Raw genomic sequence first — 14,529 nt, 5'->3', positions numbered from 1 at the left:
GATGAAGCAAAGAAGTGCAGACCGACAGGAGCCGGATGTAGATCGCTCCTGAGAGACACAGCCAGAATACAGCAAATACAGAGGCGAATGCCAGCAGCAAACCACTGAACTGAGAATAGGTCCCCTATTGAAGGAATCAGAGAAAGAACTGGAAGAGCTTGAAGGGGCTCGAGACCCCAAAAGTACAACAATGCCAAGCAACCAGAGCTTCCAGAGACTAAGCCACTACCTAAAGACTATACATGGACTGACCCTGGACTCTGACCCCATAGGTAGCAATGAATATCCTAGTAAGAGCACCAGTGGAAGGGGAAGCCCTGGGTCCTGCTAAGACTGAACCCCCAGTGAACTAGTCTATGGGGGGAGGGCGGTAATGGGGGGAGGGTTGGGAGGGGAACACCCATAAGGAAGGGGAGGGGGGAGGGGGATGTTTGCCCGGAAACCAGGAAGGGGAATAACACTCGAAATGTATATAAGAAATACTCAAGTTAATAAAAAAAAAAATAAATAAATAAAAATAAATTTAAAAAAAAAAAGAGCACTGATTGTTCTTCCAGAGGTCCTGAGTTCAAATCCCAGCAACCACATGGTGGCTCACAACCATCTGTAATGGGATCCAATGCCCTCTTCTGGTGTGTCTGAAGACGGTGACAGTGTATTCACATGCGTAAAACAAATAAAATCTTTAAAAAAAAAAAAAGAAAGAAACTTAACAAGAGCAGCTACTTGTCACACACCAGGTGTGTTCAGACAGAAACCCTGACCAACAAAAATGCTGTTTGCAGGGAAAATTATCCTTCCAAAAATGAATGGAAATTAACATATATTTCCATCTATCAGATTGGAATTAGTTCACTGTCACTAAGACCAACAACCAGAACTCATGCAAGATCAAATCCTTCAGACTGAAAGGGAAGGGTCAGTGACTCCCAGCCATGCAAAACCACACAGCACTCCAGGAAAGGCAGAAACACACATGGGTGTTATTGTATTCTGGTTCTAGGTTTTATTAACTATAGGATTAGGAAACATACGAATCTACAATAAAGCTGTCATTTATAACGTCGATACCATAGGCTAGAGAGTGGGAATTCACTGGGCAGATTTTATTAGTGATGTCAATATCAAACTATCCAGAGGATGTTATCTATCATGGTCAGCACCGCATTAAACATCTATAGAAAGCACTGAAGAAGCGTGAATAGATTAAAAATGGGTCCTCATCAAGGAAGCAACATAAAGGAAAGAGGCAAGGCTGTAAGGAATCAGGGTGCTGATGTACATCCACAATCCAGCACTCAAAAGTGAGACCTCCATCTCAAGAAGAAAAGAGCTTTAAGACACACAGGAAGCAGGCAGGGCCTGGGAGCACGTGCACAATCTCAGCTGCTCCAGAGGCTAAGGCCAGAAGATCTCAAGTCCTACAGACCAGCGAGTAAGATTTAGGCCAGTCTGGGCTACTCGACAAGACCCTTTCTCAAAGTAAGAAGAATGCTGGTGATACAGTTCAGTAGCAGAAGGCTTAGCTAGTATGCTGCTTCAAAGCCTGGCTTTAAGCACCAGCCCAGCAAAATGGGGTTTTTGGGTTTGCTGCTTTTTTTTTTTTTGGTATAATGATACAGCTAAATGCTAATTAGAAGACTCACATCAGCTCTAGAGACACAGACATGTTGAGAGCAAAAGACAGAAAGTTTTTAAGTGCAAAGGAGAGGGAGTAGCTGCAATCAGACAAAACAGATACAATACACAAAGCTTACCGGGAATAGTGAACAACACAGTGGTCAACTCACCCAGACAATGTAACAATTTCAATACATACTCCAAAATCAAAGCTGCAAAAACAGGAAACAAACACTGAGTGAAAAAGGGAGAGTTCCCCAGTAACCCATGCAGATGTACACGTCAACATCTCACCTTCAACAAAGCCCAGAAGAAAGCGGAGCAGCAGTAAACCAAACAGAAGACAGAGACACTCAACCCAACAGCAGATACATTTCTCTCACGTTTACACATAAAATTATCCAGACTGGACCACAGGCTAGACTACAGTAAGTGTGATACATTTTAAATAACTAACATCATACAAACTGCCTTTTGTAATCAGTAGGATTAAAATGGAAATCAGAAGTAGGAAACAGGGCAAGTCCCCAGGTATACAGAAATCAAGTATTCTCCCAAGCAGCCCACGAGGCAGAGACAAAATCACAAGAGACGGTGAGGAAATATAAGCTGAACATCCGCTCTCAAAAATCCAAAACCTGAAATGCTTCAAAATCCAAACTTTGTGAGTGCCTCGTGGTGTCACAAATGGAAATGTATCGTGTCGCTACATAACACGATAGTTTTATGAACAAATAAAATTATTCAAAACTTTGAAGAAAATTACGTTCCGCCTATATGCAGAAGGTACATATGAGACATTTCAGTTTTGTACTCTGACTTGAGTTCCATGCCAAAATATCTTATCATGTATGAGCAATTGAATACCAATGAAATCGATGCTTTTGGTCTGAAGTGTTCTCCTGCCTTGAAACAAGCACACCTTATCCATGCACTGCGGCAAATGCTGTGCGATTAGGGACAGGCACAGCTGTAAACGCTCCAATTATAAGGAAGACCATTAACTCCATACATTAATAAACCAGAAAAAGACACAGTGAAGTAGACCCCAAGCCAACAGAAGGAACTACTAAAGATTACAGCCGTGACAGAATAAGAGATAAAAATCACAACAGAGAGTAAGAGAGAAAATAAAGTTGGTTTTTCAAACACTAACAACGTGAGCAAGCCTTCTGGTACACGGACTTGAGAACACAGAGAAATCTCCCAAGCACTAAATTGGGAAATAAAAGTGGGGACAGTATCATTATTATGTTTACAGAGATTTTAAAAACAAAGAATTCGGGAGACCTCCAGGTGATGGCATGCTCACACAGATATAATGGATGGATACACTTCTGGTAGCATACAGCCTACCAAGGCTGAATTATAAATTAATCCAAATTGTCCCTAGAAATAATGTCAGAAGCTGGCAGTTTCTGAGGTGAACTCTGTAGAACGCTCAATGATCAACACCAGCCCTCAAACTCTCCCAAAGAAACTGAAGGGTTCTTTCCCCTTTGACTTTTGTCCTTTGACTCTTCCTAGGAGGCTGCCTGGGACCTAAGTCAGACAGACTGTCCAAGAGTCCCAAACAATACCCTCACGACACCGTCACACACCCCAACACCTTCACATACACAATGCCAGCAAACTGAATCAGCAACACAGCAGAAAGATGCACACTTGACCAAGAGAGGTGTGTTGCTGCAATGAAAAATGGCCAACATATGAAATTTAAATGCATTGTTCTTTTTTTATTGGATATTTTATTTATTCACATTTCAAATGTTATCCCCTTTCCTGGTTTCCCCTTAGGAAACCCCTATCCTATCCCTCCTCCCCCTGCTTCTATGAGGGTACTCCCCCACCTACCCACCCACCCATCCACTCCTTCCACCTACCTCCCCACCCTGGCATTCCCTACACTGGGGCATGGAGCCTTCCCAGAACCAAGGGCTTCTCCTCCCACTGATGCCTGACAAGGCCATCTTCTGCTACATATGCATCTGGAGCCATGGGTCCCTCCATGTGTACTCTTCGGTTGGTGGTTCAGTCCCTGGGAGCTCTAGGGGGTCTGGTTAGTTGATATTGTTGTTCTTCCTATGGGGTCGCAAACCCCTTCAGTCCTTTCTCTAACTCCTCCATTGGGGTTCCTGTGCTCAGTACAATGGTTGGCATCTGCCTCTGTATTTGTCAGACTCTAGCAGAGCCTCTCAGGAGACAGCTATATATCAGGCTCTGTCAGCAAGGACTTCTTGGCATCGGCAATAGTGTCTGGGTTTGGTGTCTGTGTATGGGATGGATCCCCAGGTGGGGCAGTCTCTGGATGACTTTCCCTCAGTTTCTGCTCCACACTTTGTCTCTGTATTTCCTCCCTTAAGTATTTTGTTCCCCTTTCTAAGAAGGACTGAAGCATCCACACTTAAACTGAGGGAAAGAGACCATTACACAGCGAATGCAAAAAAGGCATCTGAGAAAACTCACTGCCCTTTTGTGAGAAAAACAAGGTCAACAATAATGGAAGGAACTGAATCAACACATTAAAACCCACATTTACTAAGTGAATAAAAAGAGACTTTATTTCTTAAGGGGATGTCAGAGAATAAGCTAAGCACAGCTCCTTTCACCTCTTTAACATCGTCTTGAAAACAGAGAAATAAAGGGCATCTGGGTAGGAATGGGAGACGCACCTGTTAGGATGCAGCATGCCTGTGTGTGCGTGCATGTGTGCGTGCATGTAGAGCGTTCTGGAGAATCCACAGAAGAGCACCCAGCACTAACGGATACACTGTGTAACGTTCCAGGACATAGAGTAGTTAACACTGCAGTGTTTCTGTCACTAACGATCAACGGCCTGACAAGAAAACTACAAAACAGTTCCACTTACGCAGGCACAAGAAAATTAGAATTAAGCAATGAGGCAGAAGTCTTAACATATACTCCAACTACAAAACATATCTGAACACTTAGGGGAGGCACAGGAAATACACACCTCCTCTGTCAGTGGATCAGACACAGCATCCCCAAGAACCCTGTAGTGGTCAAAGCTACCTGCAGATTTCACACAAAACCCATCCAAACCTCAGAGATACTTGTGGCAAAAACAGAAAAGCCCCGCTTAAAAGGTCCTGTGGAATCCCCCTTCCTGACTTCAGCCCACACTGCAATGTTCCCGGAGCCCAGCAGATGGCGCTGGTGTGGACCGAGATCGACGGGCAATGCAGCCCAGGCACCCTGCCATTCACAGGCAGTGAGATCAGGAAGGACATTCTTCCTGGAGCAAATGATGTTCCTACGCAAGGCAGAACGAAGCTGGACTCTTAAACCACCTACAAAAGGTAATTCAACACGGATTTAAAAAAAAAAAAACTAAAGATGAACTACCCTATTTATGAGGCTCTTAGAAGAAGCCAGAGGATTAATGACACAGGGAACTAGACTTTACCCAAATAAGAAGCGTCTGCCTGTTGTCTGGTGCTGAAGATTGACCCAGGATGGTCTTCAGCATGGCAGGAACTCTAAAACTGACCTATATAAAAAGCCTTCTGTGCTCGCGTTGGCAGCACACACACAAAAATAAATAGATAACCCTTTCTTTTTACAAAAGACAAGGCCCCAAACGGTGAAAAGGCAGCCTACGGAGAAATTATATGATCTGGCACATAACACCCAGAAGTAGAACTCAATGACTACAAAATCTCCCACTGAGAAATGACCTCTTAGAATAAGGGATCATCTATAGAGCTGTGCATGCCAACCGCCACGCAAAGGGGGCCTCTGATCCTAGCATTCAGGAGGCAGAGGCAGACAGCCTGAGTCTGAAGCCTGTCTGGTTCATGAGTTTCAAGCCAACACTATACAGTGAGATTCTAAGGGGGAAAAAAAAGTCTGGCATATGGCAACACATGTATGAACCTATCAAACATTACACTGAGTGAAATATTCCAGTCGCAACAGGGAAATACTGAATGATTCCACTTCACTGCATACCCAGAATAATCAAATATGGGAGAAATTAGGAGGGAGGCACGGGGCCTGGAGGAAAGGCATTGGAAGCACGGAGCTTCAGTTTAGAATGCCAGAAGGTTCAGGAGAAAGCTGGTAGTTTAAAAACAGCGTAAGTGTTCTTAACTGTGTGCTTTAAAACGGGGGGTGAGGGGGGGTGGGGGGCTGGGGATTTAGCTCAGTGGTAGAGCGCTTACCTAGGAAGCGCAAGGCCCTGGGTTCGGTCCCCAGCTCTGAAAAAAAAGAACTAAAAAAAAAAATGGTTAAACGGGAGCTAGGGAGACATCAGTCAGTGGAAGCGGGATGCAAGGCACTTTCTGGGCAACCCTAGACACCAGTGAGCTTGGTGAGACTGTCTCAAGAAACAGGGTAGAGAGTGAGCACACCTGATGTCAACACTTAGCCTCAGGCACACAGACGTGTGCACGCATACACACTTACTCCACATGCACACGTACACCCCTGCTGCACACCTGTAAGCTCCAGAACTTTAGAAGCCATGGCCAGAGTATGGAGTGTTCAAAGCCAGCCTCAACTACACAGTGAGTTCCAGGGCAGCATGAACTACATAGCAAGAACCTGTCTTGAGAAAACAAACAGTTGGCATAGCTCATTTTAGTTCTGAATGTTTTGCCACTATAATAAGGTATCCCCTGACCCCAAGTAGTGTCCTTTTTTAAGAAAGGAAGTTACATCAGGGGACAGTTCGCACAGGTACCCTATAGGCTCTGACGAGCTATTTGATAAACCATTGAGCTGGAATCCTGGCAGATAACATAGGAATCAACTGAACAACTGGCTTAATTCCTCTGCCAGGGAGGCCAGCAGTCAGGATGGGAAGGCCACAGACTCTGAATCTGGGTTACCAACCTGGACAGCTGTGCTCGGTGATTTCATTAAGTGGCTACTGGCATCTGAACGGAGCAAGGGGAGACTGCTGCAGGTGAACAGGACATAAGCAGAACTCCTAACCACTCCTAGTGGGAGCAACCGCCTCGCCCGATATCAACACATCAATCAGAACAGAAGCACACATGCTCTCATAGGCCGTCCCAACCCCAGGTCACTCCGATGACAACCACAGAGCGAATCAAAAGCCCATCACTGGAAAACATCAGGACATCAAACACACTCATACCTCTACCAGAGGCTTACAATAAAAATGGCTTCTCCTTCATCGCCAGCCAGCCAGAGGCTCTGTCCCAGGCCCCTCTCACACCAGATCACCTGACAAAGCCAAGGCAGAGGGATGAGGTACCAAGATCACGTGATGGCATTTAAAGAATCCCACCTAGATGGACGCATGACACTTCTCGGTAGTTCACTGACTGAGGCAAGTCAAATACCCTTTGGCTGTTTCAAACAGCCAGCAAGGCAGAATCCCGTACACCCAGAAGGAAAAAAGCCTAAACGCTGGAGTTGAGGCCTGGTGACTTCCACACTGGAACAAAAAGGCGGGCATTCTGGAAGTAGGAGGCACTATAGACATGTGGACCATCCAGCCACTGTTTATTAAGTATCTACTGTGTACTGGGAAATTCGAGGAGGTGAGAAAAATAACAAAAGAGAGGCTGTGTTGGAATAAGGTCCAAGAATGCAGTCGTGTGAGAACTCTTGTGAGGAAAACCCCAAGAAAACAAGACAAGAGCCTTGCGACCCGAGTTTCTTCAAAACACAGAACTGTTCTTGGGGTGTGATTTTGTGCTTCTCCCAGGTGTGCGGCACAGAAATGGATTTACTTCAGCTGTTGCTCTGGCTGTGCCTCTATGCAATGTTTTGGGTTTTTTTTTCCTGGCTTCTCCTCGTGACTGAACATCTTACTCACGAGATTCCTCTTAACCCTCCCAGGATAAACTGTCTAATGCTCCGAATAAAGCTGGCAATTGCATGAGACTTTAGTCCGCCTCACTGTTAGGCCCCACCCTCCCAGGTTCACGAAGCCAACTGGAACAGTAAACAGGGTCCGATGTGTCAGGGTGAGAGAGGCCATCGTTAAGATGACGTTAAGAGATGTCCCAGAGAAGGTGTCATGCAGCGGTAAGATCCGGATCCAATGCTGTCTGCACACTTGCCAGATGCAGTCTGCAGAGGGATCACAACCACTGTCCCACGCCCACTCAAGGGAACAACACGGGCGGGCTCTTCAAACTGCTGGGCTGCAGAAAGCCATTCCGAGGGAACCCCAGGACACACTTGCACCCTACTAAGAACAATGCCACTAAACAAAAGGAGCCTGGCACCTCTGGAGTACCCATCTAGGCAGCGCTGACTCCACTAGGCTCTTGGCATTGTGCCCGAATGAAAGGCACTCTCACTAAAATCCTAATGACCACCACTCAGTTCAAGGGACGGTCATTAGGACGCAGACCCTCTCTTGCTAAGTGCCTGCAGCTGTAGTGTGGGGAGCAGGAGCCGTTCTACCCTCAGGTGAAGGGCTCTGTCCTAGAGGGAGAGGGAAGTGAGAGTGCAGCAAAATGCTGGATGGGGCCCCAGGGCTTCTCACTACCTTGCTTTAAAACAACAATAACAAAAATAAACAAATAAAAAAAAAAACCCAAAAAAACAAAAGCCCACCTTCTTGAAAGGAAAAAAATGTCTGGGTTAGTTGCTAAGGGGAAAAAAAAGAATAACATTAACATACTAAACACACATTATTTCTTCTTAATTCTCCCTTATAAACCAAATTAAGAGCACTAGACATTTTGCATTAAAAATTCTTAGGGGTTTCAAGATCAGGAAAAGTCTGATTTCCTTTCTTTGGTTGAAAAGATTCCAGGAAAAGCAGACTGCGAGAAAGGGAAATGGAATAGAACTATCTTTTTTCCTTTGGTTTTTGTGTTTTGTTTTGTTTTTTGTAGAGGTGGGGAGCGTGTTAGAGAGGAATTATTGGTCCTTCTGCCTCAGTTTCTCCACTTCTTAGGATTACAGGCAGTCCACACTGCCACATCCTACACACCAAGCTGTCCTTTCCTATCTCAGGGTTTAGTATAAAAGCCATCAGAATTTCACACTTGGCAATTCTACATCAGCACCCCAGATGGGATACAACAGGAAGAACTTATTCCCAGAAATGTCCTTTCAATTTAAACACTACAAACACATGCACTCACTCAAGCACGCGCACCCCGGGATAAACTGCAAAATACACAGAGCTCTGGAAGCAAAATCTGGAGGTTTATGAGAAAGCTCCGATGTGAGGGCTGATACCCTGAAGCCTCTGGGACAGGCACGAACTGGCCCCACGTTAGTTTAACAGAAAGGCCTAAGGTTGTTAGGAATATCCAACCAATCATAACCCACGCATCAACTCACAAATCCAACCAATCATAACCCACACATCCACTCACAAATCCAACCAGTCATAACCCACCCAGCCATTCATATATTCAACCAGTCATAACCCACACACCCACTCACACATCCAGCCAATCATAACCCACCCAGCCATTCACTCTACTTTTCCCTTTTCTTTTCAGTTTAGCAAATATTCAACTCGTGCTTTGGACGAGCCCCTCTACTCCCCAGCCACATGAGCTGAATTGTGGGGTCACCAGTCACGACCCTGGAGATAACTTTGGGGCCCTCATAATAGTGGCCGGATGTCTCCAGCAAGGGCGCTGGGACTGCTTCAATATTTAGGCCAACAGACCCAACATGCAAGGTGCTCTCCAGGCTGTCCCACGTCCTCCTGAAGGAAATGCTTCCAGCTGCAGGGTAGGACAAACTGTACTGCCCCTCGGGATAGCCCGGGAAAACCATTCCTGGAGAAAACTGATATAATCAGCAGGGACCACAACTCCAGGGACTTCATTCCCACACTGGGCAGCCCCAGCCGGCCCAAGTGCAGGCCTCAGGGACTCACTCTGACTGTTTCTTAAAGTCCACTGAAGCACCTCACAACCAAAAGATGAATACTGTTACATAAATCTTGGTGAGGTTTTACAGACCGCACCCACTCATTACAAACAGCACAGAAATGTCCGGTTTTCAATCCCTTAGGAACCTCTTTATAATAATGGGCAACGTTTTATTATGCGTGTCATCTAGATATCCAACTTCAAAGAAAAATGCATCTTTAAAGAAAGCCATAAGGGGGGGGGGGGTGGAGGGATGGATGGCTCAGTGGTTAAGAGCACTGGCTGCTCTTCCAGAGGTCCTGAGTTCAATTCCCAGCAACCACATGGTGGCTCACAACCATCTGCAATGGGATCCGATGCCCTCTTCTGGTGTGTCTGAAGACAGCTACAGTGTACTTATATATAATAAAACAAATCTTAAGAAGAGGAAGAGGAGGGGGAGGAGGGGGAGGAAGGGGGAGAAGGGGGGAGCAGGGGGAGGAGGGGGAGGAGGGGGAGGAGGAAAGCTAAAAGGAAGACTGTTATTGAAAGAAGCAACATCTGGATCACCTAGCAGACTCCCTGGCAGCCTCTCATAGCACTGTGGTCCCCATGCGCGAAACGGTTAGATCTCTAAGACAACCACTTATCCCCCCTCCCCGCCCCCAACTCAACACGTTACTGGAGGCTCTTAAGTTCTGTATCTCGTAGGTCACTATTGCAGCGAGATTTTCATGAGCCTTGGATCTATGCTCAGCAAAAACTGCTTTCCCTCAGCAAACAGAGGACAATAGGGTTATGCCTGCTCCCATTAAAGCCAGTAAAGCCAGGTGCCAAAGGATCCTACAGACTGAGAATCAGGCACATCCACACCATAATTTAGTTGGTGCACATGGTTTCTCTAATACCAATTTCCTGGTATACATGAAATTTGAAGGAACAACAATGGGCATACAACATGCATACACATCTAATCCCCCAGAATGCATTTAACACAGTGTTTAAATGAGACACCAGCACAAGCCACAAGGGTTAGTGTACAGATGCGGAAACATGAATTGCAAAGTTTCTTCATAAAGACTTCTGTCAGCAGAAAATACATAAAATACACATGTAACACTACATACACCCAGTATGTGAAACCAAAGGCCTCTGGGCTCTTCAGAAACCCAGCACTGATGATACTGAAGAAAGAAGCAGTTAGAAGGCCAACCCGACGACCATGGCTTTACTGAGGGGAACGACACTGGGGTAAGATGGGCAGGACTCACGGCCCTCAACATACGATTCATTCACTGTATCACATATGCCATATAAAAACTATATAAAAACTATGTAAATGTTCCATGTAAAAGCTGTGTGGATCTTGTACCTGGTGAGACCTCCCCAATCTCCTGCAATGCCCCCCTCCCCCCAAATCAGACAGACAAGGCATTCCCACCTGTCAGAGCTCACACCCGTCATATCCCTGACAGCACCAAGCTGCCCTGGTCCAGGACTGAGGGAATCCACACAGCCCCTCACGGTCACTTTATGTTGTCACAACATCCCTAGATCCTTGACCTGTGTTCTGGTGTTACACTAGCCTATCCTCGACCCAGGTGACACCGCAACGTAAGCGAAGATTTCTAGCTTCCTCACGTCAAAGTAAGATCATCCTGGCCCCAACAGCCAGGGCAGATGGTGGTTTTGCAATCCCAGCTAGTGGAACCAATCTGCTTCACAGAACTGCAGGGAGAACTAACCTCCCACTTGAGGGACCTGGCACAGCATGTCTCACAAAAGGGAAGTGACTGAAGGGTGGCCCTGAGGTGCTTCTCTGGGCTGTAGCAACAGGAGATAGGAAGTGGTCCAAGGGACCTGATAATCGAGGTGGTGGGGAAAACAGTATTGTGGTGATCAATCTTCCAATGTAACAGTGCCTGACACATAAACATGATAAACGGTCCAACGACTATGAAGAAAAACAGGTGAGAGGTATCTAACGAAGCTACAATCGCAAGTCTTTGCAGTGAGGCTTTAAAGGCGTAGGGGGCTAGCATTCACTACCAAGGAAAACAATCTTTTCTGAGGGCTAACCTCGGCTATTTACTCACCTCCACTCAGTTTTAAACATTCCTTGATGTTACTTCTTTATAAAGAAAAGGAATATTTAAAATCCTACCAATTCTTATCAATCCCCACCAAAGCTAAACCCAGATATTGGAAACGAAACGCCCTGAAGGGCTGAGGAGTAAAGGGTAATTCTCCAGAGCCACGCATGACACTTTAACATGCAGGTACGGTTCAGCTCAGACAGCTGCACAAGTATTTCTCATTGCTGCACTCAACACTGAAACCTTGGCTTAACTGGAATTGACTCCTGGTTATCACCAAATAAAACCCCCGGTATTGTATGCTCTTCTTAGAATTCTGCCCCACAATGCATGGGTCAGGCTTATGGGAAAAGGAAGAGCTGCTGGCCTTTTAAATATGGGACTTTTCCAGGCAGTCAGGGCTGCACAGAGACCCTGTATAAAAAATAAATTAATTTTTAAAAAAAAAGGGACTGTAAATATGATGGGCTTACAAACGGGACCCTTTCCAGAAGAAAAAAAATTATCATCTTAATCTGCGCTATCAATTAAGAGGGGTGTGTGTGTGTGTGTGTGTGTGTGTGTGTGCGCGCGCGCGCGCGCGCGCGAGAGAGAGAGAGAGAGAGAGAGAGAGAGAGAGAGAGAGAGAGAGAGCATCTGATACAGAGTAATCTGCCCTCACTGGTGTATAATGGGTAGGATGTTATTTGTGGATTACCGCACACACACTAAATAGTTTTCTATTTCAGAACTACCAAAAGCAAGCCTCACAGTTTAACAATAAAATGTTCGCTTCCAGGTACACAGTTTAAAACATCCTGAATTTTCAAATACCCCCGAATACAGGGATCAAAGTGGCAAAGAACTTTCCAGTAAAATGACAGGAAATTTGAAAGCTCCTGTCTCTTTCCACCAGGCTGGAGCTGTAGCCCAGATTGCAGACTTTGCCTACATGCAGGAGGCCCAGGGTTTGCCCCCAGCACATCATAAACCAGGCCTCCAAACAGGGGAGGAGTCCTAACACTCAGTAGAGCCGAGTCATCTGTCCTACAAAATCTGGAGACCACTCTGGGATGAATGAGACGGTCTTGAACAACAAACAAATTCTGCTTTTCCTTTCCAAAGGTGTTTTGTTACTTCCTGGAGATGCAGAGGCTAGCCACGTGCAAAAGCAAAACAAAACAACAGCAATAACAAAAACTCTAAAGCCTGAGTTTGGCTCAGTACTGTTTTTCTTGTCTCCCTTCACTGGAGAAACCCTTTAAAAGACTTTCACTGGAGAAACCCTTTAAAAGACTTTCTCACAAACCTCTACTTTCAGAAAGACATTCTCCGCAGTCACTAACTGCACAAAGTGGCCAGTGGTAGCTAGTTCTTTAAGTTGCCAGCACAGAGGTAAGTGCCAGGCCTGGGCAGGCCAGGTCTGGTAAAACCTGGGCACTGCTCCACCAGGCTCAGAGCCTACAGGTAGACTACAAAGGTGAACACCAGTGGGAGGTGCAGGCAGAAGCAGATCAAGAAAGGCTACATTCAAGTAAAACATCCCACCCTGCGCGGGCAGGGTTTTGGCCACTCCTTCTCCTTTCAAAGTTTTTCATATTTCATAGTTTAAAATGCTTCGCTTACCACTACATAAAAAGGTGAGTGTCCGTTTAGGTGTCTGGTGGTGGTTGTTTTTACAGAGAGATATTTTAAAGTCGAGAAACCCCTTGAAACTGTAAACTAACAGAAATTACAATTCCAGCATGCAATGACCCATTGGAAGACTTATTCTCAAGTGTTAGTCAAGTTTCAAAACTTAAATTGGGCACATAATGCATAATGGGTTTGCCCTTTGCGTCAGACTTGCACTCTCGAAGTTGTTTGTTAACTTGGCCTAAAGATGTTACTACTTGCCCCAAGTGGTAAATTTATGAAAGTTCTAGAATAAACCCCACAGCAATTCTTTTAAACTCTATTACCAGGATCGGGATAGTGTGAGTCTCGGATTTTCTTTTTTTCTTTTCTTTCTAACTGCTTTTTTTCTTCCTGATCTCTGGTGCCAGTTCCGGCGAGGAAGGGGAGGGGGGTTGTTATTGCTCGCTGCCCTCCCGCGCGCGCCCCTCCCCCAGGTCTCCGAGCGCTGTGCCCCACAGCTCCCGGCCTGCAGCTCCAGAATTGGCATCCTCACCTGAGCCCCGGCTGCAGGGGCCAGACCTGCAGACCGGGGGTGGCATGGCAGGGAGCCACGCGCACAACTACCGGACCTAAGTTCACAGCAGCCCGCCCTCCGCGTGGACCGGCTGGGAAGAGCCGGACCTGCAGAAAGCAGCCGGGGACCGGGGCTGGGGGAACCCTCACCTGGGAGCGCGTGGCCAGCTCCATCTTCCCTGCTGGGCTCACTTCCCTGCGCCCTGCACGCGGCCACCCGGGCTGGCGCGGCCCCGAGCACGCAGCGCGCGGAGTTTGCCGTGGAGCAGCGCACTGAGTACGAACGGGGGGACAGCACGGTTCCGCGAGCGCAGCGCAACCTCGCAAGGCCTCTGGCCACGCGCCCGCACCCGAGCCTCGCCACCTGCGGTCCTAGCCTTACGGCCGGCGCGGGAGCGCGCAGAGGGTGAGCGCGACTGGCATTGGTCCGCGTGTTTGGTTGCGCGGGCTTCCCCCCACCGCGCAGGTCCGCGGTGGAGCAGTCCGCTCAGTTTCGCGCGGGAGAATCAAGCTGGGGCTGCACGCGCTTCTGAGCTCCGGGTACCTGGCCCGATCAAATCCTGCAGCGCCAACCTCAGTGTTCTCAAAGCCCGAGTTCCAGGAGTGTTTGGCAGAGACCCGGAGCTTGCTTGCTTTGTTGTTGGGAAGGGGCGTGGTCTGTGCGCCTCCAAAACAGTGGCTGCACAGTTCACTACAAAACCAAATTTTCTAACCCTGGGCAGAGAGCGATGCAGCACCGTGCACACCACACACTTCAAGCAAGGCCTCCATCCTCCTAGCCAGAGCTCCCCGGTAGTGCCTAGCTGCTTGCTATTCACTAA

General features: G+C 46.9%; 1 protein-coding gene across 2 annotated transcripts in view; it reads right to left on the bottom strand.

Annotated features, from left to right (window-relative positions):
• The window catches only part of Cdca7l (cell division cycle associated 7 like), a 45,644-nt gene extending 31,709 nt beyond the window's left edge, over positions 1 to 13,935 (bottom strand). The window contains exon 1 of one of the 2 annotated variants that reach the window (XM_087554549.1): positions 13,859 to 13,935. In XM_087554549.1, coding sequence (XP_087410675.1) covers positions 13,859 to 13,882 — 24 coding nt within the window. In that variant the 5' untranslated portion in view covers positions 13,883 to 13,935. 2 annotated transcript variants of the gene reach the window in all.
• Positions 13,936 to 14,529: the final 594 nt, after the last annotated feature.

This window comes from Rattus norvegicus, chromosome 6, assembly GCF_021556685.1.
Source record: "Rattus norvegicus strain SHRSP/BbbUtx chromosome 6, alternate assembly SHRSP_T2T, whole genome shotgun sequence".
Taxonomy (NCBI): domain Eukaryota; kingdom Metazoa; phylum Chordata; class Mammalia; order Rodentia; family Muridae; genus Rattus; species Rattus norvegicus.
The sequence above is the reverse complement of the archived record's forward strand: the minus strand, read 5'-3'. Positions and strand labels throughout refer to the sequence as shown.